The 23,231-nt window shown below is 45.4% G+C and overlaps 1 protein-coding gene across 1 annotated transcript in view; it reads left to right on the forward strand.

Moving 5' to 3' along the window:
- itga11b (integrin, alpha 11b) overlaps positions 1–23,231 on the forward strand; it is an 81,276-nt gene that overhangs the window by 34,192 nt on the left and 23,853 nt on the right. Inside the window, exons 3-16 of the mRNA XM_082956616.1 lie at positions 245–354; positions 780–871; positions 976–1,090; positions 1,195–1,322; positions 2,111–2,259; positions 2,510–2,654; positions 2,934–3,099; positions 3,430–3,500; positions 14,062–14,206; positions 14,962–15,110; positions 16,022–16,165; positions 17,127–17,330; positions 17,468–17,598; positions 17,704–17,867. Coding sequence (XP_082812742.1) covers positions 245–354; positions 780–871; positions 976–1,090; positions 1,195–1,322; positions 2,111–2,259; positions 2,510–2,654; positions 2,934–3,099; positions 3,430–3,500; positions 14,062–14,206; positions 14,962–15,110; positions 16,022–16,165; positions 17,127–17,330; positions 17,468–17,598; positions 17,704–17,867 — 1,913 coding nt within the window. The remainder of the gene's footprint in view (positions 1–244; positions 355–779; positions 872–975; positions 1,091–1,194; positions 1,323–2,110; positions 2,260–2,509; positions 2,655–2,933; positions 3,100–3,429; positions 3,501–14,061; positions 14,207–14,961; positions 15,111–16,021; positions 16,166–17,126; positions 17,331–17,467; positions 17,599–17,703; positions 17,868–23,231) is intronic.

Below are 23,231 nucleotides of genomic sequence, written 5' to 3' on the forward strand. Positions count from 1 at the left end.
CCAGCATAACCAGCTAGACTATGCTGGTCAGAGCAGCTCGACCAGCTTGACCATACTGATCAGACCAGCTTTATCAGCATCCGTCCAGAACTGACCAGCATAGACCAGTAAGGACCAGCAAATACCAGCATGGACCATCTTGAAATTTATGATGGTCTATGCAGTTTTTTTCAGCAGGGTATTCTCTCTTTTTGACATAGAAATTAAGATCAGTCCTCATCCTTTGCTGTTTTTGTCATTCCAGGCTACTAGTTGGAGCTCCCTTTGAAACCAGTGGCCAACACCAGACAGGCGATATATACAAATGCCCGATGGACACCAGTCCCAACACCAACTGCACTAGACTCAACCTAGGTATGACTGAATGAGATAGATAGATTCCATACTGAACTGTTCTGCCTCCAAATCACAGCACACCTTCGCATACTTTACAGAATATGATTCCCTCCAGAAGCTGGCTCTCCGACCACGGTGTTCAGTTGGATTAGAAACACCTGGCAGCACTGTGTGGTGTAGATTGAGATCTCACATTGTTGACTCAAGTCCAACTCATGCAGAGGAAACTCTACACCTTGTTATGCCCAGTGGGAGTTATGCATGATGGACAGTTACAGTATGAATTACCCATATAGGCCTCCCGATGATGCATTAAACATAGTATCATAGCATCAACTTGACTGTGATTTCATTGATATTGTTGAATTTGTCTAATGTTGTGGTTCATTCAATGCAATTTTTTTTAGTTTGTTTCTTTGTCTGCTTTTATTAATTCCTTCAAGGAAAGGTATCCCTGAACAATGTGTCAGAGCGCAAGGACAAAATGAGGCTGGGCATGACACTGACCTCCAACCCTAAGGATAACAGCTTTGTGGTGGGTGTCAACTGATGTTGACTGTTGAAAATATTAAATTGAGATTTACTGTGGTCTGTGTTAAACCCAATTGAAGGTGGTTCATCAATGGCTTTGTGTTCCAGACCTGTGGTCCTCTGTGGTCGTACGAATGTGGGAGCTCCTACTACAGCACAGGCATCTGCTCCAGGGTTAACGAAAGCTTCAAGTTCTCCAAAACCATCTCGCCGGCCTTCCAGAGTAAAAAATCTACTCTCACAAACTTTCACTCACATACACCTCATAAGACCATGGCTTCCAAGAGTTACTCACTGTTACTGACTGTTTCCAATTGCTTCTTCTAGGGTGCGAGACCTACATGGATATAATGATTGTTCTGGACGGGTCCAACTCCATCTACCCCTGGTACGAGGTGCAGGACTTCCTCATCAACATTCTGCAGAAGTTCTACATTGGGCCAGGTCAGATCCAGGTGTGTTATCTGAGATTCTGATCTGATTCTGATAGACAGTATGTGTACCTGAATGTGTATTATTCTGGGGTACATGCGGTGGCCAGTGAGTGTATACAGTCAGGTCCAAAATTATGGTGTATCTTTCAGCAAGACAATAACCCCAAGCACACATCAAAATCCACAAATAAATGGTTAATTGACCACAGAATCAAAATATTTGCAATGGCCATTTTAGTCTCCGAACCCCATTGAAAACCTGTGGTTTGAATTGAAGAGGGCAGTCCGTAAGCACAGAAGAAGCATATCAAGGATCTGGGAAGATTCTGTTTGGAGGAATGGTCTGAGATCCTCCCAATGTGTTCTCCAATCTCATAAAATATTTTGAAAAAGGCTCAGTGTCGTTATCCTCGCAAGGGCAGTGTGCTGGAGAATTGAAAACAGAGGTGCAAATAAACAGGGGGCCCTATTTTTTTTATTACTTGTTAAGCAAAATCTCTTTCGCTGAGCAATTTTTTGGTATAAAATGTTTATGTATAAAATTTTCACACAAAAATGTGCATACAATATAGCTCAACATTTGTATTAATTATTTCATATAGTCTTTTTATAAATGATGCCAATAATTGTGGACTGCATGTCTGGGAGCCAGTATCTCTACGTTCTGTGTGGAAGTTGTACCCATAGGCACAGACCTAGTATCATCTTTATCTTCCTCAAATCCTAACCTTAACCATCAATGGGGAAAATACTACGCTGACTTTAGATCAGCACCCATGGGCAAGTGAATCACACTCCTATCTCTACAGGTTGGAGTGGTGCAGTATGGGTCGAGGGTGGTCCATGAGTTCACCCTGAATGACTTTCGCTCTGTGGAGGAGGTGGTAGAAGCAGCCAAGACCATCGATCAACGGGGAGGGGAGGAAACACGCACGGCCCTGGGCATCAATGTGGCACGGTATGGAGAGCTGCTCAACACTGGTCATAACTCTCATCCTAATCCCAAATTTCTCAGTATAATTTTCCATAGTAGTGCCTTTCGAAACAGGGAGCAAAATAAAGCACTTTGTTGCTGAATTGGTTGTGCAGTGTGTTGAGGTAAAGTTGCAAATACTGTTTATCCATAATGATTGAATTGCTAACTAACCGATAGTTACTCAAAATGGTTAATGAGTTGGCTGAGAAAAAAACCCTGTATTCGCTCAAAGGACAGAGGGATTTAAACGGGGAGGTCGGAAAGGGGCTAAGAAAGTGATGCTCGTGATCACGGATGGTGAATCCCACGACAGCCCTGACCTGCAGAAGGCCATGGAGGACAGTGAGGCGGACAACATCACCATGTATGCCATCGCTGTGAGTCCGTCTGTCCCTTTTTAAATTCCCCTGGAACACTGTAATCCCATTCTCTCTTCCTTCTGCCACGTCTTGGTCTATCACTTACATGTTATACCGTTTCCATATCCTGTGCTTGAATTTATATTCTCCTACTTTATCATATTTTTAGAGCATCTGCCTACTATTCTATCAATGTTCTATTGCATTTCCAGATCATGTGCGTAGTATTCTTTTGACGTTCTATGGTATTTCCAGATCCTCTGTTTGGTATTGACATTAAATGTTATGTACCACCAGGTATTGGGCTACTACAATCGGCGTGGGATAAACCCAGAGGCCTTCTTGAAAGAGATCAAGTATATCGCCAGCGATCCTGACGACAAACACTTCTTCAACGTGACTGATGAGTCGGCGCTAAAGGACATAGTGGACGCCCTGGGAGAGAGGATCTTCAGTCTAGAGGGTATTTTCCTTTAATGACCCTTTGGTTTCACCGATCAAGTGTTCAAGGGATTGTAATCTCAGAAACACCCAGAAATACATCTTGCATGTGTTAGCTAGCTAGCTAAATGTATTTACTTCTGGAGGTGGACGTGTCTGAATTTGAACAATGTTTAACATTCTGCAAACAGATGTTCATTTTTTATGAAAATCTGTCTCTAGAGATGAATGGAATTGTGAAGTTTATAATGGTGGCAACATAGAACAATTCTGGAGGACTCCATTGTAGCAGACTGCGATGATCATTCTAGTGAAGTGTGTAGACTAGCTGTCACTTCACTGTTCTCCACAGGAGTGAACCCTAACGGGACGGGGTTCGGTCTGCAGATGTCTCAGGCAGGCTTCTCATCACACATAGTGGAGGTGAGTCTCTGAAATAAGTCACCACATGAGTCTAACCTGGGATCTGGTTTTATACTCACTAACTGACTCTCCCTCTCACACTTTATTGGAATAGGCAAGTGGTTTTACAGGTTCTTCATTCCAAAAAGGTGGAGTGTTTTTTTTTCAAGGTGGGTAAAGGGCTGTTACAGTGACGGTATGAACACCACACAGTGACCGCAGTCAAATTCCACGTGACTGTTGAGTCCTGGTAACTAGGCCATCAATTACACAGCAAACTAGCAGCATACTGTATATTTAGCGATCTAAGTAATGCATTTTGAGTTTCCACTTACTGAGATGGTGAATTAGCCCAAATACATATTTTATATATTTTACCAAGAAGATGTCCCTTCTGTTGGTGCGTGCAAATACGAGTGCATATGTCATTTCAACTGAACATTGTGGTTCCATTAATGATGAATAAAATAAATAAAATAAATCTTATTCATAATGAATTAATGATGCATGTTGGGAGCAGGTAATTTTTCCAACACACTTATAACATTCGTATTTCATCAACACTGTCCAGTACATGCATATTAAGTCTATAATATCGTTCAGATTAATATAATAATTATTTAATGTGATGTATAATGACATAGGGTAAAGAAAACTACATTTACCATAGCACTCTCTTGAACTGATGCATATTTTCCTGCTTTCTTTAGCACTGAGTGGACTCAGGATTTAAATGTCAATTTGTTTAGTTACAACGCAGGTGAAATGTATTAAAACACAGATTTTTGGAGGATCTGCGATTTGAACATTTAGAAACCTGATCTGAATGATGAGGATAAATGGTGTGTCCCATTAAGAAATGGAACTAGGGCTTCCCACCCGGACCTGATATACACTTTACAGTGCATTTGGAAAGTATTCAGACCTCTTGACTTTTTCCAAATTTGGTTACGTTACAGCCTTATTCTAAAAGTGATTAAATTGTTTTTTCCCCTCATGAAACTACACACAATACCCCATAATGACAAAGAAAAAAAACGTTTTTTCGAAAGTTTAGCAAAACAGAAATATCACATTTACATAAGTATTCAGACCCTTTAGTCAGTACTTTGTTGAAGAACATTTGGCAGGGGGTTCCCGAGTGGCGCAGCGGTCTAAGGCACTGCATTGCAGCGCTAGAAACATCACTACAGACCCGGGTTTGAACCCGGGGCTGTATCACAACCGGTCGTGATTGGGAGTCCAATAGGGCGGCGCACAATTGGCCCAGTGTCATCTGGGTTAGGGGAGGGTTTGGCCAGGGGCGCTTTACTTGGCTCATCACGCTCTAGCGACTCCTTGTGGCGGGACAGGCGCCTGCAGGCTGACCTTCATCATCAGTTGAACAGTGTTTCCTCTGACACAATGGTGCGGCTGGCTTCCAGGTTAAGTGGGCGGGTGTTAAGAAGTGTGGTTAGGTGGGTCATGTTTCGGAGGACGCATTTTTTAAAACATTTTATTTTAACTTAATTAAAATAGGTAAGTCAGTAAAGAACAAATTCTCATTTTCAATGACGGCCTAGGAACAGTGGGTGCCTTGTTCAGGGGCAGAACAACAGATTTTTTTTTACCTTGTTAGCTCAGAGATTCAATCTTGCAACCTTTCGGTTACAAGTCCAACACTCGAACCACTCTAACCACCACCTGTCGCCCCAACTCCGAGCATGACTCGACCTTCGCCTCCAGAGCCCGTTGGGGAGTTACAGCGATGAGACAAGATTGAAATTTGGGAGAAAAGGGGGGTAAAATACACAGCAACAGAAAAACAAGCACCTTTGGTAGTGATTACAGCCTTGAGCCTTCTTGGGTATGAAGCTACTAGCTTGGCACACCTGTATTGGGGGAGTTTCTCCCAATCTTCTCTATAGATCCTCTCAAGCTCTGTCATGTTGGATGGGGAGCGTCGCTGCACAGCTATTTTCAGGTCTAACCAGAGATGTTAGATCGGGTTTAAGTCTGGGCTCTGGCTAGGCCAGGGTCATTGTCCTGTTGGAAGGTAAACCTTTGCCCAAGTCTGAAGACCTGAGCGCTGGCTAGGCCAGGGTCATTGTCCTGTTGGAAGGTAAACCTTTGACCAAGTCTGAAGACCTGAGCGCTCTGGATCAGGTTTTCATCAAGGATCTCTGTACTTTGCTCCTTTAATATTTTCCTTGATCCTGACTAGTCTCCCAGTCCCTGCCTTTCAAAAACATCCTCACAGCATGATGCTGCCACCACCATGCTTCACCATAGGTATAGTGCAAGATTTCCTCTAGATGTGATGCTTGGCATTTAGGCCAAAGAGTTCAATCTTGGTTTCATCAGACCAGAGAATCTTGTTTCTCATGGTCTGAGAGTCCTTTAGGTGCTTTTTGGCAAACTCCAAATGGGCTGTTATGTGACTTTTACTGAGGAGTGGCTTCTGTCTTGCCATTCTACCATAAAAGCCTGATTGGTGGAGTGCTGCAGAGATGGTTGTTCTTCTGGAAGGTTCTCCTATCTCCACAGAGGAACTCTGGAGCTCTGTCATAGTGACCACTGGGTTCTTGGTCACCTCCCTGACCAAGGTGCTTCTCCCCCGATTGCTCAAGTTTGGCCAGCCGGCCAGCTCTAGGAAAGGTCTTGCTGGTTCCAAACTTGTTCCATTTAAGAATAATGGAGGCCACTGTGTTCTTGGGGACCTTCAATAATGTAGACATTTTTTTGTACCCTTCCCCAGATCTGTTCCTCGATAGAATCCTGTCTCAGAGCTCTATGGACAATTCCTTCGACCTCATGGCTTGGGTTTTGCTCTGACACGCACTGTGAACTGTGGTACCTTATATAGAAAGGTGTGTGCCTTTCCAAATCATGTCAAATTCATTGAATTTGCAACAGGTAGACTCCAATCAAGTTGTAGAAAATTCTCATCATTCTTAAATATGAAGAAGTTTGCAACCACCAAGACCTAGAGCTGGCTGCCTGGCCAAACTGAGCAATCGGGGGAGAACTCGGGTCACTCTGACAGAGCTCCAGAGATGGGAGAAACTTCCAGAAGAACAAACATCTCTGCAGCAGTCCACCAATCAGGCCGTTATGGTAGAGTGGCAAAACGGACACCACTCCTCAGTAAAAGGCACATGACAGCCAGCTTGGCATTTGCCATAAGCCACCTAAAGACTCTCAGACCATGAGAAACAAGATTCTCTGGTCTGATGAAACCAAGATTGATCCTTGATGAAAACCTGCTCCAAAGCGCTCATACTGGGGCGACAGTTCAGAGAAGAATGAGAGAAACTCCCAAAATACATGTGTGGAAGCTTGTAGTGTCTTACCCAATAAGACTCAAAGCTGTAATCATTGACAAAGGTGCTTCAACAAAGTACTGAGTGAAGGGTCTGAATACTTATGTAAATATAATATTTGCAAGAGTATTCATTTTTGAAAAACATTTATCATAGGCCTATTTTAACAATGAAAGGCTTTGTCTAAATTATATTAAATGATCTAAGTGACATTGCTACACATAAGGATATACCAAGACATTTGAAATTCTTAAAAAAAAATAAAAAAATAATGTTAAATGTAGTTTAATGACTTGCACAACATAAACATATTTTCTCTATTAGCCCACACGGGTTTCATATGTTTTTGTTGTTATTATCGGCCAATGAAAGTGTCACTGTCTACAGTCAGTGCCTCCATGTGTAGCAAGCAATGTGGGAGATCTCTAATCAGTGCAAAATGTAATGAAAATTACAGAATGAAGTTAATTAAATGAGGAGTTGGTTACAATGACGAGCAACCATCAATTAGGCTGTTCTTCAATCTGCATGGAATTGTTGTAGACAAGGATGGGAAGCTGAGCAAAATAGCCCTAAATAGTCTAGGTAACTAGCTAGCTAGCTCGCTGGCTGGCTAGCATAGCTGGCTATCTTAGCTAGACTCTTTATTTATTTATTTTTATTTCACCTTTATTAAACCAGGTAGGCTAGTTGAGAACAAGTTCTCATTTGCAACTGCGACCTGGCCAAGATAAAGCAAAGCAGTTCGACACATACAACAACACAGAGTTACACATGGAATAAACAAACATACAATCAATAATACAGTAGGAAAATCTATATACAGCATTTGCAAATGAGGTAGGATACGAGAGGTAAGGCAATAAATAGGCCATGGTGGCAAAGTAATTACAATATATCAATTCAACACGGGAATGGTAGGATGTGCAGAAGATGAATGTGCAAGTTTAGATACTGGGGTGCAAAGGAGCAAGATAAATAAATAAATACAGTATGGGGATGAGGTAGATTGGATGGGCTATTTACAGATGAGCTATGTACAGGTGCAGTGATCTGTGAGCTGCTCTGACAGCTGGTTCTTAAAGCTAGTGAGGGAGGTAAAAGTCTCCAGCTTCAGAGATTTTTGCAGTTCGTACCAGTCATTGGCAGCAGAGAACTGGAAGGACAGGCGGCCAAATGAAGAATTGGCTTTGGGGGTGACCAGTGAGATATACTTGCTGGAGCGCGTGCTACGGGTGGGTGCTGCTATGGTGAACAGTGAGCTGAGATAAGGCTTTACCTAGCAGAGACTTGTAGATGACCTGGAGCCAGTGGGTTTGGCGACAAGTATGAAGCAAGGGCCAGCCAACGAGATCATACAGGTTGCAGTGGTGGGTAGTATATGGGGCAGTGGTGGGTAGTATATGACAAAACAGATGGCACTGTATCCAATTTGTTGAGTAGAGTGTTGGAGGCTATTTTGTAAATGACATCGCCGAAGTCGAGGATCGGTAGGATGGTCAGTTTTACGAGGGTATGTTTGGCAGCATGAGTGAAGGATGCTTTGTTGCGAAATAGGAAGCCGATTCTAGATTTAATTTTGGATTGGAGATATTTAATGTGAGTCTAACCAGACACCCCTGCCCATACTACTGTTGCAAGCTAGCGGCACCAAAATCACGCAGGCTGCACAGAAATCCAGTTCCAAGTTCATTTTTTACATATATATGGACTATCCGGACATCCCAAAAATGTCATGATATTATTCTAATAGGGAAATTATTTCAAATGCCCATCCCTAGTTGACACTGGTATTGTGCTGGAGATAATGAAATTGAGGTTGAAATGTCCCTTTTTTTGCTCACTGTGGGGACCACCATTGGACTGGGGTGCCTTTAGCAGGAAGCAACGTTTTGGAACGTTCAGATAGAAATATGCTATGTAGAACAAACATGCATCTCTGACATGTAGAATAAGGAATCACGTCGACTCTATTTTTGGTATTTCTATCTGCAACGTTCAAGAACGTTTTTGTACTAAACATGGCCCAGGTATGAATTGCAAGTAGGGCCATGGGGAGGTTGCATTCCAATGAGTTGTGTCCGGGGCTGAACGGAACCGAATCTGTTGTATTTATACACAGCTTTAAAGATCTCTTGGGAAGACTACATTACCCAGGTGGGAGCTATATGTTGGTGATGGATGACGGGTGGTAGATGATGAATGTGAGCTACCTCTAAGGAGCTCATATTATTGTTTTAATTAGCATGAAGCACGGCAATGTGGATAATGGAGAAAGCATTAACCGTCTCTGGGAAAAATTATATATTCATACAATGGATTGTTGGATTCTAGGCTCAGGGGCAATTTGAGAATGAGATGATGATAACGTTGTGGAAAGTATTTTTTGTTGGCGGAGGGAGGGGTGGGGGGGACTTTAAGAGGAAAACAGGCAAGAGAGTACAGATGGTTTAGTTGAATGCAGAGCTTGCCAGCTAAACACATGCATGCACACACACACACACACACACACACACACACACACACACACACACACACACACACACACACACACACACACACACACAAAGACATTAACACACACATCATACACATTAACACACACACAGATACACACTGATCAACAAGCTCACACAACACAGACACACCAAATATTTTGAGATTGTCCTATTGTGATGGAATTTATTTGCTCATAGTTTGAAATCCTAATATCTTTAGGGGAATATTAGCTGAATTCATTTAATATCCTACAAGTCAAAATAATATGGAAAGATTTGTTCAGGTCATTGTTTACTGTGTTGGCTGACATTGCCGCATTACTGACATGAGTAATATTGGGTTTTACCTCTTGCATACCAAACCCCAGTCTTCAGGGATCTCTCCAGGTATCAGTTTTATGTATCATCTCACTTTTGTTTGTCTCCTCATCCTCATTTGTCTCTACATGGGCCATTTGAATGCTGTTCCCTCCAGGTCGCAATTGTAAATGAGAACTTGTTCTCAACTTGCCTACCTGGTTAAATAAAGGTGAAATAAATAAATTTAAAAAATATCAGGGCAGGGAAGCATACTGTCCATATCGCAACTTCGGGCTGTGTCTGAAAACAGTACCCTCCCTACCTGTTTTATTTTGTTTGTTGTAAGTGACTCTTTGTTAGATTCCCTTCTGTTTGAGCGTCGTTTTTGGTTTTCTTGCTAGGGAATGTAACACTGTCAAATCCTTTTTTCCTCCGTCATCCTTGTTTCCTAAGTCTTTCTCAAAGCTCATTGGAAAAAGGATATCTGAGGGAGGTACCTTGGATTCTCTCCTTCAATGCGCTTTGAGAAGAAGAGGAAACAAGAGCGGATGAAATAAGGATGTAACCTTTTAAAAAACAGTCGCCTGCAACCCACCTTGAACCTCATATGGCTACTTCCTCCAACCACTTTTCAACACTGGTATTGCCAACACTCAGGTTTTTTCACACTTGGTCCCTTTCAGACAATTTTTGTTAACTCAGTGCAGTTTGCTTAATATTGTGTCCAGTGTGAATACTCCAAAGGAACTCAGTCCCCTCAAAAAAGCCCCCGAAGCAAACAGGACTGAGAGGTAGTCTGAGTTCGGTTCCCTTGAATTCCTTGGTCCGGTTCCCTTTTTTTAGGGCAACGTGAACACTAAGCTCCCAGGTTCACTTGTCATTATTCCCTCACCACACACTAGAATACTGCAACACCATTTCACCTGCCATAACCCCTCACATTGGTGCCACAAAAGAGAGAAGATGATGATGCGCAGGTTCACAGAAAAAAATGTGTGCTGTTCTTGGATATTGATTAGCAATTGTCAATGATGTACAGAAATTCCAAAATATGTGTGGAGTTTTTAGTTCAGATTATTTGTTTGCAATATGTGATCTATAAAGAGAGCTTCATAAGCTGTTTATTCGCTTGTGGGGTTTGAATGGTGTTAGAAGACGACAACATATTTGATGAGAATCCCAACATAGGGTACAAAATCAATTCTAGCTGTTAAAGGGGCAGTAGCCTACATTGGGTGTACAATTTTCAATTAAAGCATTATTTAATCGGGAGCTATCTTCTGCTATTTATTCTGTTACAAATAATATTTGCATGTTAATATTATCTTCTGATTACAATGTTTATGTCTCATCTTTTAACTAAATGCAATCTATTAGCTTCCAAAAGGTAAGTAGGTATAAAGAGTGCCTTCGGGAAGTATTCAGACCTTGACTTTTTCCCCCAAAAAATTACGTTACAGCCTTATGCTAAAATGGATTGAAAAAAAAAAATCCTAAGCAATCTACACACAATACCCCATAATGACAAAGTGAAAACAGTTTTTTTTTACATTTTGGCAAATTTATTAAAGACAGAAATACCTTATAAGTATTCAAACCCTTTCCTATGAGACTCAAAACTGAGATCAGGGTCATCCTGTTTCCATTGATCATCCTTGAGATGTTTCTACAACTTGATTGGAGTTCACCTGTGGTAAATTCAATTGATTGGACAGATCTGGAGAAAGGTAAAAAAAAAAAGGTCTGCAGCATTGAAGATCCCCAAGAACACAGTGGTCTCCATCATTCTTAAATGGAACAAGTTTGGAACCACCAAGACTCTTCCTTGAGCTTGCCGCCCAGCCAAACTGAGCAATCGGGGGAGAAGGGCCTTGGTCAGGAAGGTGACCAAGAACCCGATGATCACCCTGACAGAGCTCTAGAGTTCCTCTGTGGAGATGGAAGAACTTTCCAGAAGGACAACCATCTCTGCAGCACCTCACCAATCAGGCCTTCATGGTAGAGTGGCCAGACGGAAGCCACTCCTCAGTAAAGGGCACATGACAACCCACTTGGAGTTTTCCAAAAGGCACCAAAAGACTCTCAGACCATGAGAAACAAGATTCTCTGGTCTGATGAAACCAAGATTGAACTCTTTGGCCTGAATGCCAAGCGTCACATCTGGAGGAAACCTGGCACCGTCCCTTTGGTGAAGCATGGCGGTGGGGATTTTTTTCAGCAGCAGGGACAGGGAGACTTGTCAGGATCGAGGCAAAGATGAATGGAACAAAGTACAGAGAGATCCTTGATGAAAACCGTCTCCAAAGCGATCAGGACCTCAGACTGGGTCGAAGGTTTACCTTCCAACAGGACAACGACCCTAAGCACACAGCCAAGACAACGAAGGAGTGGCTTCGGACAAGTCTCTGAATCTCCTTGCATGGCCCAGCCAGAGCCTGGACCCGATCGAACATCTCTGGAGAGACCTTAAAATAGATAAGTAGCAATACTCCCCATCCAACCTGACAGAGCTTGAGAGGATCTGCATTGAATAATGGGAGAAACTCCTCAAATACAGGTGTACCGAGCTTGTAGCGTCATACTCAAGAAGACTTGAGGCTGTAATCGCTGCCAAAGGTACTTCAACAAAGTACTGAGTAAAGGTTCTGAATACTTATGTAAATGTGATATTTCTGTTCGTTTTTTTATAAACTAGCAAAAATTGCTAAAATCCTGTTTTTACTTTGTCATTATGGGGCTTTCAATTTTTAGAATAAGGCTGTAACCTAACAAAATGTGGAAAAAGTTAAGGGGACTGAATACTTTCCGAAGGCACTGTATAAGCTGTCCAATAACAAATTCTGATGGAATGGCTTGTCCTGCACAACCCAGAGTGTTGGAACAAGATCTTGGTTCCTTTCTAAACATAACAATGTGAATGCAAAGAGGACTCAGACCACAAAATATGTGAAGTGAACTGACAAAAGAGTTGAGTCCTCATTCAAAGGCAAGGGCAGTGTGAATACAAAGAGACCTGAGTTATTTTGCTTTTTCTACCCCAGAGTTCACTTTAAAGAGGACTGAGATTGGTTCTTTTAAAGAGGACTGTATGTGAAAACACCCTTTAAGGATATCACAGAAGGGCCATTAAACTTACTCTCTGTCTGTACATGCAAATTAATGAATAAACTATTAGCTAATACCCAAATCCTTAAAATCATAAGTCATGGATAATACTGTATCCATCCCAATGGGAGACTTACTTTACTCCGCAACAGTTGCCATGGCAGCCAGTCAAACTGTCCACGTCGACAGCCTGACTATGAGTGAGGGAATACTTGGCCATGGCGTATCTTCACAACAGCCCCGCTGCTGTCTTGATTTAGCCATGACTGTAGCGTTGGCTGAAATCTGTCCGCTGGCATGGTGTCAGTATTTGAACTTTTATTAGTAAATTCACATGGGCTGTGTATGCAGTACTATACAACCCTGTAGCACACAGTTTCTCTTGAAAACCTTCTTTCTCTCTTCCAAAGGTTAAGGATTAGCTGTTGATTTGTCCCAATAGATCAACTCTGAATCAGTTGTGTGTATTCAGTTTGTGTTGGTTCTTCTGGTTGCTTAGCTAATGAATCAGAACACGTTGCTATAGTACCGTACATGCAGTCTGCTGAGTATAGTTTGGTGGTCAATGCTAACCTGGTCCCAGATCTGTTTGTGCTTTCTTGCCAGCACCTATGGTCATTTTCAAGCCACGTGACCATTGGAGACAGCAAGACACCACAAACAGATCTGGGATCAGGCGAACTTGAAGTATGGTGACAGTGGTGATGGCTTCACCGGTATCTGAAACAATAATACAAAACAGTATGAGAGTTTGACAGGGCTCAATGAACATTCCCATGCATCGTGCAGCCTAATGGAGCATTGCACACAATGCTGGGGATTTGGTCATTGACCATGATCCTTGTTTTTCTCGCTCTGAGAGATGTGTAGAGATGTGTAACTCACGGTTTAATGACTTTCACTTCTGGACATGAGTGTGTGACGTATGTATAGTCTACTGTACAGTGCATTCACATCTGTGTGACGGTGGGTGTATAGTTCATTCAACACCACCTGTGTGTGTATGTGTGTTTGTGAAATGTACTCACATGTTTTTATTGTGGAAGTTTAGCAATGATGGTGATGCACTTATGTTGGAAAATGTAACCAAGACATTTGTTTCCTCATTGCCCGGTGTTCTTGTACTAGGGTTGTAAAATCCATTAGAGAAAAACAGGATAGGGAGTGGAAAATTACCAAAGAATAAATCAACTCACTGAAAGGATTGGACTTACTGAAAAGACAAAATGTTCAACCCATTATTTCTCATGAAAGACATATCTGTCCACCATCATCACTCTCTGCTTTGGTACCTCTTTGTACGGTGGCGAAAGAGGTACATTGACCTAATAAGAGATGTGTATTTGGCGAGTAATGTGAAAATGCTTGTTCCTGTAGGATGGCATATTGGTGGGGGCCGTGGGGGCCTATGATTGGAACGGGGCTGTTCTGAAAGAGACACGTCATGGGAAGGTAGTCCCACCCAAGTCCTCCTACCTGGAAGAGTTCCCAGAAGAACTGAAGAACCATGGGGCCTACTTGGGTGAGTGAACTGGATGGGCAGGTAGAATTGTGTAGATGGATGGATGGATGGATGGATGGATGGATGGATGGATGGATGGATGGATGGATGGATGGATGGATGGATGGATGGATGGGTGGGTGGGTGGGTGGGTGGGTGGATGGATGGACGGATAGATGGATAGATGGATGAATGGATAGATGGATGGATGGATGCATAGACTAATAAATAAAGAGATGGATGTATAGATGAATGGGTGTGTGGATAGATGAATAAATAGATGGATGGATGTCTGTCTAACATTGCAGGCAATACTATAGCGTGTTTTATTTTCCTTTTTTGACAATATAAAAACAATAGACAACATAACATTTACACACATAGATTTCAACAGACATTAATGACATCACATACGCTCAGACCCACAAGTTCCTTACCTATTCTGTCCATCTCATTTTCTCTAATTTCTCATCCTTTGAATGTATCCAGTGCTTGTAATACTTTATGCCATATGGCTTCAAATTGTACTATTTTGTTTCGCCATGGAGCCCAAATGTTTTATATATTTAGATAATAATGCATTTGATTCATCCACTGTCTTAACGATGGAGGGTCACCTTGATTTCCAGTTTTTAAGATTTTTTTTTTCAAAATGATTGACAAGGAAAATACAGTTCAACCGATTGGTTATCTCACTGCACACCCATAACTGCACCCTCTCCCATAACTTTTGGACAGTGCCTTCAGAAAGTGTGTCCTTGTGTCCAATCTCCCAGGTTACACAGTAAACTCAGTGGTGTCGGCCAAAGGCAGGCAGCTCTATGTTGCTGGAGCCCCTCGCTTCAACCACACAGGCAAAGTCATCATCTTTACCCTGAGAAACAATGGCAACCTCACCATCCTATACTCACTCAAGGGCCAGCAGGTGAGACACACCAAGATATATAAATGATTAATACAAGGGGGCCAAGGACTGAACCTTGGGGGACACCATTACAGGCAGGTGCTTGAGTTGATTTGCTTAAACAAACAAACACACACCAACACGACACACCGACACATACACACACACCGACACACACACACTGACACACACACACACACACACTTGCTCTACATGTCAAGCTTGTGTGTGCACACGTGTGACACGTTGGAGTCTTCGTTACACTATGGTCTAGACTCGGCTGCCCGGTCCAGATGGCCTTCGTCTCATCGGCCCATGTGCTTCTCATCTGTATGCATCCAATCAAAACAGGGTTTGCTACTGAGCACAGACGCATCGCCCCGGGCAACAGGCTCCCTGTAAATAAGGGCTAACCACTGTGTCAGACCAGACTGTTGTTTGGGAGAGGGAGGGAGGGAGAGGGAGAGGGAGAGAGGGAGGGAGGGAGAGAAGAGTAGAGTCCTAGAGTCAGTGCTGCGCATTCCTGAGGGGTCATTAGAAATGCAGTTTGCCTCTAGGATTAATTGCGGCTGCTGTGGTGTTTTCTGAGGTAGCCTGAGGCCACTGGAGCAAGATTTACAGTAAGCAAGTGCGGCTGGGATGTGTTAGGTGGTGCATCCTGTCTCAGGTGCCTCCCCTTCCCTCTTAAACTCCATCCTTGCTTGTGGGGTATGTGGCCTAAAAATACGATTAGGAGAATTAAATGGACTTGAAATGAATGGGGTTTTCCCCTCACTGGATGCTATGGGCGGTAATTGTACTGTGTTAATTTAACACTTTTAAAATTGTGATATGGTTCGGGTTGAATGTGCATAGATATAAATGAATCACTGTTCTGTACATTTTAGAAGAGTATATATGGCTTGACTCTTTGACATATGGTGTGTCTGTAGATTGGGTCATACTACGGGAGTGAGCTAGCTCCTCTGGACATCGATGGGGACGGTGTGACAGACTTCCTCCTGGTGGCAGCGCCCATGTTCTTCAGTAAGGGCTGGGAGAGGGGCAAGGTCTACATCTACAGGGTGACTCAGCAGGTGAGAAGCAGGAGAAGTGAATCGGAGTGTAAATGAACACTATATATGCAAAAGTATGTGGACACCCCTTCAAATTAGTGGATTTAGCTATTTCAGCCACACCTGTTGCTGACAGGTGTATAAAATCGAGCACACAGCCATGCAATTTCTATAGACAAATATTGTCAGTAGAATGGCCTAACTAAAGAGCTCAGTGACTTTCAGCATGGCACCGTCATAGGATGCCACCTTTCCAACAAGTCAGTTCGTCAAATTTCTGTCCTGCTAGAGCTGCCCTGGTCAACTGCAAGTGCTTTTAGTGTAAAGTGGAAATGTCTAGGAGCAACAACGACTCAGCCGCAAAGTGGTAAGCCACACAAGCTCACAGAACGGGACCACTGAGTGCTGAAGAGCGTAGTGCGTAAAAGTTGCCTGTCCTCGGTTGCAACACTCACTACCGAGTTCCAAACTGACTCTGGAAGCAACGTCAGCACAGTAACTGTCCATTGGGAGCTTCATGGCCGAGCAGCCGCACACAAGCCTAAGATTACCATGCGCAATGCCAAGCGTCGGCTGGAGTTATGTAAAGCTCACTGCCATTGGACTCTGGAGCAGTGGAAATGTGTTCTCTGGAGTGATGAATCACGATTCACCATCTGGCAGTCTGACGGACGAATCTGGGTTTGGCGATGCCAGCAGAACGCTACCTGCCCAATGCATAATGCCATCTGTAAAGTTTGGTGGAAGAGGAATAATGATCTGGGGATGTTTTTCATGGTTCGGGCTAGGCCTCTTAGTTCCAGTGAAGGGCAATCTTAACGCTACAGCTTACATTGACATTCTAGATGATTCTGTGCTTCCAACTTTGTGTCAACAGTTCGTGGAAGGCCCATTCCTGTTTCAGCATGACAATGCCCCCGTGCACAAAGCAAGGTCCATACAGAAATGGTTTGTCGAGATTTCTCTCTTTCTCTATCTACAGAGCCATTTCCTTTTGGAAGGGACACTTGAGGTCTCCGACCAGTCCCAGAACTCTCGTTTTGGTGGAGCGATGGCCCCTATCCCTGATATGAATGGTGACTCGTACAGTGAGGTAGTGGTGGGAGCTCCTCTAGAGGACGACCACCAGGGGGCCATCTACCTGTTCTACGGCCAGCTCAATGGCATACAACACAAATACAGACAGGTGAGCTCAGTGGCACACAACCCCTAGTCATGCAGTGGATTATTCAGAACCAATACTAAAAGTATTTTTTGCTGTCTCACTAACTGGCTTTTTCTCCCTCCCTCCCTCCCTCCCTTACAACCTCTCCCCCCTCTCAGAGAATTGGAGCAGCAGGCTTCTCTGCTGGTCTGCAGTATTTTGGCCGCAGTGTTCATGGGATGATGGATGTCAATGAAGATGGGTTGGTGGACTTGGCAGTGGGTGCGTTGGGTGCAGCAGTACTGATCTGGTTAGTGACACACACTCACCCTAACACACTCCCATACTATTGCAGTCTCATCGTTCACACACAGACACACTGATAATGGCCCTTATGCCCCTTCTCTTCCCTCAGGTCTCGCAGTGTGGTGCGCATCCAAGCCAAAGTCACTTTTGAACCGGAAAAGATCAACACCTTCAACAAGGACTGCCGCAGGGGAGGCAAGGACGTCACCTGCATGTCTGCCATTGTGTGTATCAGTCTGGATGCCAGGACTCAGCTGCAGAGCCACGGAGTGGGTGTGTTTGGTCTATTTGGGCATTATTACTGGATTAAAAGTGTATGGCGTGTTAGTGTGTGCATGTGGTTTCATGTAGATCTTGGCTGGGACTCCTAACTCTGGGTTCATTGAGCTTTCTGACTAGATTCTGACTGCTTATTGCAGTAACGACTTGGGTGCACAATGAAACCAACAAAACCTCAAGTACCACAGAGCAGAGCTGTTTACGTAAAGATCCCCTTGTTCTCTCTCCATTACACTAGGGGATTTTTTATGTGATGTGATTTGATTTGATTTGGATCTCTTTTAGTCCTCATTTGGACTAATCTTCCAAGAGTCCTTAAACATGTGAATTTGTGAAAGAATGGGTACTAGTGAAACTTTAATCAGTCAGCTGAGTAACCACTCCTCTCAAATCAAAATGCCATAATAAAAACAACAATGCGGTTTTCATTTATACAGTGCAGCACTTTTCACCTTTACGTTGTACGTGCAAAAATAACCCCAATGTCCCACCAATGTGTGGCTCCAAAATAGGACCTACATTTCTGCTTGCATGCGACTTCCCTATCAAGGTGTTTTGGTAGTTCCCTTATTCACTACACTTTCTGCGCGCTTACTATATAGTCAAATCTATCCTGCCCTCTACCCATAGTGACAATAGTGGTAGGTGGATCGTTTATCCAGATCTGCAATAGGTTAACTAGCAATCATACCACACATAATATTATTCAAATCTCCACCAATTTTCTATATAAATCCACAAGAACATAGAGGAATAGCTGATAGGCAGCGGAGAGGCCAGGTGTCTCATTGCACATGGAATAACAGTCAAGACATGAGACACACAGCACAAAAAGCTCCCCTATTGATCTTGTTTAGGCCATATAAATTACATTTACTGTATAATTGATTCCCCTCTTCACATTTCTCAAAATAGTAAAAAATAAAATAGTGATTCATTTCATTAATATGAATCACTTATTTTTAAATTATTATTTTAGATTAATTGAATGATGTGCTTCACCATTGCAGAAGTTGGGGTTCGGTTAAATTGCGATAAATTGAATCATGGGAATCAATCATTTGTGAATCGCAAACAGTAAAAGGACATTTTTTTGCTGTAGCCTTCCTTTCAAATTGTGTCCCTGCAAAATTAATTTTGTACAGTAGATACTTTAAATTGATTTGGACATTCAATGTATGTAAGGGGTGGGTACTGGCGGCAGAGCAGTCAGGCACAGGAGTGCAAAAACTGTGTTTCCAACGGCGCAGTTTAATAATAAAAACCACCGGAAAACAGAACAATCAATAAATGGGTACAAAACCCGACGCACACCAGACATAACGTGCAAAAACACTTACAATAAACAATTCCGGACAAGGACATGGGGGTAACAGAGGGTTAAATACACAACATTGAAAGCAGGTGTGTGGGAAGACAAGACAAAACAAATGGAAAATGAAAGGTGGATCGGCGATGGCTAGAAGACCGGTGACGTCGCCCGCCGAATGTCGCCCGAACAAGGAGAGGGACCGACTTCGGAGGAAGTCGTGACAGTACCCCCCCTTGACGCGCGGCTCCAGCTGCACGTCGACACCGGCCTCGGGGACGACCCGGAGGGCGAGGCGCAGGGCGATCCAGACAAAGACGGTGGAACTCCTGCAGCATTAACGGGTCCAACACGTCCTCGACCAGAACCCAGCACCTTTCCTCCGGACCGTACCCCTCCCAATCCACGAGATACTGAAGGCCCCTCGCCCGACGCCTCGAATCCAGTATGGAGCGAACGGAGTACGCCGGGGCCCCCTCGATGTCCAGAGGGGGCGGAGGAACCTCCCGCACCTCAGACTCCTGGAGCGGGCCAGCCACCACCGGCCTGAGGAGAGACACATGGAATGAGGGGTTAATACGGTAATCGGGGGGAAGCTGTAACATATAACAAACCTCGTTCACTCTCCTCAGGACTTTAAATGGCCCCACAAACCGCGGACCCAGCTTCTGGCAGGGCAGGCGGAGGGGCAGGTTTCGGGTCGAGAGCCAGACCCGGTCCCCCGGTGCGAACATCGGGGCCTCACTGTGGTGGCGGCCTGCGTTCTCTTTTTGGTGCAGCATGGCCTGCTGAAGGTGAACACGGACAGCTTCCCATGTCTCCTCTGCGCGCCTGAACCAGTCGTTGACCGGCTGGTACCTCAGTACACACTGGAAGGGAGAGAGGTTAGTGGAGGACTGGCGAAGTGAGTTCTGTGCCATCTCGGCCCAGGGCACGAACACTGCCCACTCCCCCGGCCGGTCCTGGAAATAGGACCACAGAAACCTGCCCACATCCTGGTTTACTCTCTCCACCTGCCCATTACTCTCGGGGTGAAACCCTGAAGTAAGGCTGATCAAGACCCCCAGACGTTCCATGAACGCCTTCCAGACCCTAGACGTGAATTGGGGACCTCGATCAGACACTATATCCTCAGGCACCCGTAGTGCCGGAAGACTTGCGTAAACAAGGCTTCCGCAGTCTGTAGGGACGTAGGGAGACCGGGCAGAGGGAGGAGACGACTGGACTTCGAGAACCGATCCACAACGACCAGGATCGCGGTGTTACCCTGTGAGGGGGGAGGTCGGTTAGAAAATCCACCGACAGGTGCGACCAAGGCCGTTGTGGAATGGGTAATGTGTGTAGCTTCCCTCTGGGCAGGTGCCTAGGAGCCTTACACTGGGCGCACACCAAGCAGGAGGAAACATAAACCCTCACGTCCTTAGCCAAGGTAGGCCACCAGTACCTCCCGCTCAAACAGCGCACTGTCCGACCGATCCCAGGATGACCAGAGGAGGTTGACGTGTGGGCCCAATAGATCAACCGGTCACGAACAGCAGACGGGACGTACAAACGCCCCGCGGGACACAGGACGGGAGCGGGCTCTGCACGTAACATCTGCTCAATGTCCGTGTCCAGCTCCCACACTATTGGCGCCACCAGGCTTGAGGCGGGGAGTATGGGAGTGGGATCCATGGGCCCCTCCTCTGTGTCATACAGCCGGGACAATGCGTCTGCCTTCACGTTCTGGGAGCCTGGTCTGTAGGAAAGGGTATACACAAAATGGGTGAAAAACATGGCCCACCTTGCCTGGCGAAGGTTCAATCTCCTCGCTGCCCAGATGTACTCCAGATTGCGGTGGTCAGTCCAGATGAGGAAAGGGTGTTTAGCCCCCTCAAGCCAATGTCTCCACGCCTTCAAAGCCTTGACGACAGCCAACAGCTCCCGGTCCCCCACATCATAGTTTCGCTCCGCCGGGCTGAGCTTCATCGAGAAGAAGGCACAGGGGCGGAGCTTCAGTGGTGTACCCGAGCGCTGAGAGAGCACAGTTCCTATCCCAGCCTCGGATGCGTCCACCTCCACTATGAATGCCAAAGTGGGATCCGGATGGGCCAGCACGGGAGCCGAGGTAAACAGAGCCCTCAGGTGACCAAAAGCCCTGTCCGCCTCAGCCGACCACTGCAAACGCACTGGGCCCACCTTCAGCAGTGAGGTAATGGGAGCCGCTACCTGACCAAAACCCCGGCTAAACCTCCGGTAGTATTTGGCAAACCCTAAGAACCGCTGCACCTCCTTTACCGTGGTGGGAGTCGGCCAATTACGCACGGCTGAAATGTGGTCACTCTCCATTTCCACCCGAGGTGGAAATGCGGTACCCTAGGAAGGAGACGGACTAGTGGAAGAACAAGCACTTCTCAGCCTTGATGTACAGGTTATGCTCCAACAAGCGACCAAGCACCCTGCGCACCAGGGACACATGCTCGGCGCGTGTAGTGGAGTATATCAGAATGTCATCAATAACACCACTACACCCTGCCCGTGCAGGTCCCTGAAAATCTCGTCTACAAAGGCCTGGAAGACTGATGGCGCATTCATCAACCCGTACGGCATGACGAGGTACTCATAGTGCCCTGAGGTGGTACTGAAAGCAGTCTTCCACTCGTCTCCCTCCCGGATATGCACCAGGTTGTAAGCGCTCCTGAGATCTAGTTTGGTGAAGAAGCGCGCTCCGTGCATTGACTCAATCGCTGTGGCTATGAGCGGTAGCGAGTAACTATACCTCACAGTGATCTGGTTCCGACCCCAATAGTCAATAAACGGGCGCAGACCTCCCTCCTTCTTTACAAAAAATAACCTTGAGGCGGAGGGTGAAGTGGAGGACCGAATGTACCCCTGATGCAGGGATTCAGAGACATATGTTTCCATAGCCTCCGTCTCCGCCTGTGAGGGGGAATACATGTGACTCCTGGGAAGTGCAGCGTCTACCAGGAGATTTATCGTGCAATCACCCCGTTGATTGGGTGGTAATTGAGTCGCCTTCTTTTTGGAGAAGGCGAGAGCCAAATCGGCATATTCAGGGGGAATGCGCACGGTGGAGACCTGGTCTGGACTTTCCACCATAGTAGCACCAACGGAAACCCCTAAACACTTCCCAGAGCACTCTCACGACAACCCCGTGAGAGCCCTCTGTGGCCAAGAAACAGTGGGGTCATGACAAGCTAACCAGGGTAGGCCTAGCACCACGGGAAACGCAGGAGAGTCAATAAGGAAGAGACTAATTCTCTCCTTGTGACCGCCCTGCGTCACCATGCCCAGAGGAGCGGTGGCCTCCCTGATCAACCCTGACCCTAATGGTCGACTATCTAAGGCGTGAACGGGGAAGGGCACAGCCACGGGAACAATCCCTACACTATGGGCAAACGATCTATCTATAAAATTCCCAGCCGCGCCTGAATCGACGAGCGCCTTATGCTGGGAATGCAGGGAAAACTCAGGAAAAGTGACATACACAAACATATGTGCAACAGAGGGCTCTGGGTGAGAATGGTGCTGGCTCACCTGGGGTGACGCTAGAGCGCCCTGCCTGCTGCTTCGATACCCAGAGGAACCAACCCGGCACCGAACGGCAGTGTGACCTCTGCGGCCACAGATGGTGCACGAGCTGAAACCCCCTCCGGTCTCCCTGCGCACTGCCCCTCCCAGCTCTATAGGTATCGGAGAGGGGGTGCGAGGGGATGGAACCAACAGACCCCGATCTGAACGCCGCGGGTAGCCAGCAGGTTATCCAGCCGGATGTTCGGCAGGTGGTGACCACAGACCACTTCTCAGTTCTTATGCTTCCTGGCTGATGTTTTGGTCACTTTTGAATGCTGGTGGTGCTTTCACTCTAGTGGTAGCATGAGACGGAGTCTACAACCCACACAAGTGGCTCAGGTAGTGCAGCTCATCCAGGATGTCACATCAATGCGAGCTGTGGCAAGAAGGTTTGCTGTATCTGTCAGCGTAGTGTCCAGAGCATGGAGGCGCTACCAGGAGACAGGCCAGTACATCAGGAGACGTGGAGGAGGCCG

This window comes from Salmo salar, chromosome 10 (genome assembly GCF_965601325.2).
Source record: "Salmo salar chromosome 10, fSalSal1, whole genome shotgun sequence".
NCBI lineage: Eukaryota > Metazoa > Chordata > Actinopteri > Salmoniformes > Salmonidae > Salmo > Salmo salar.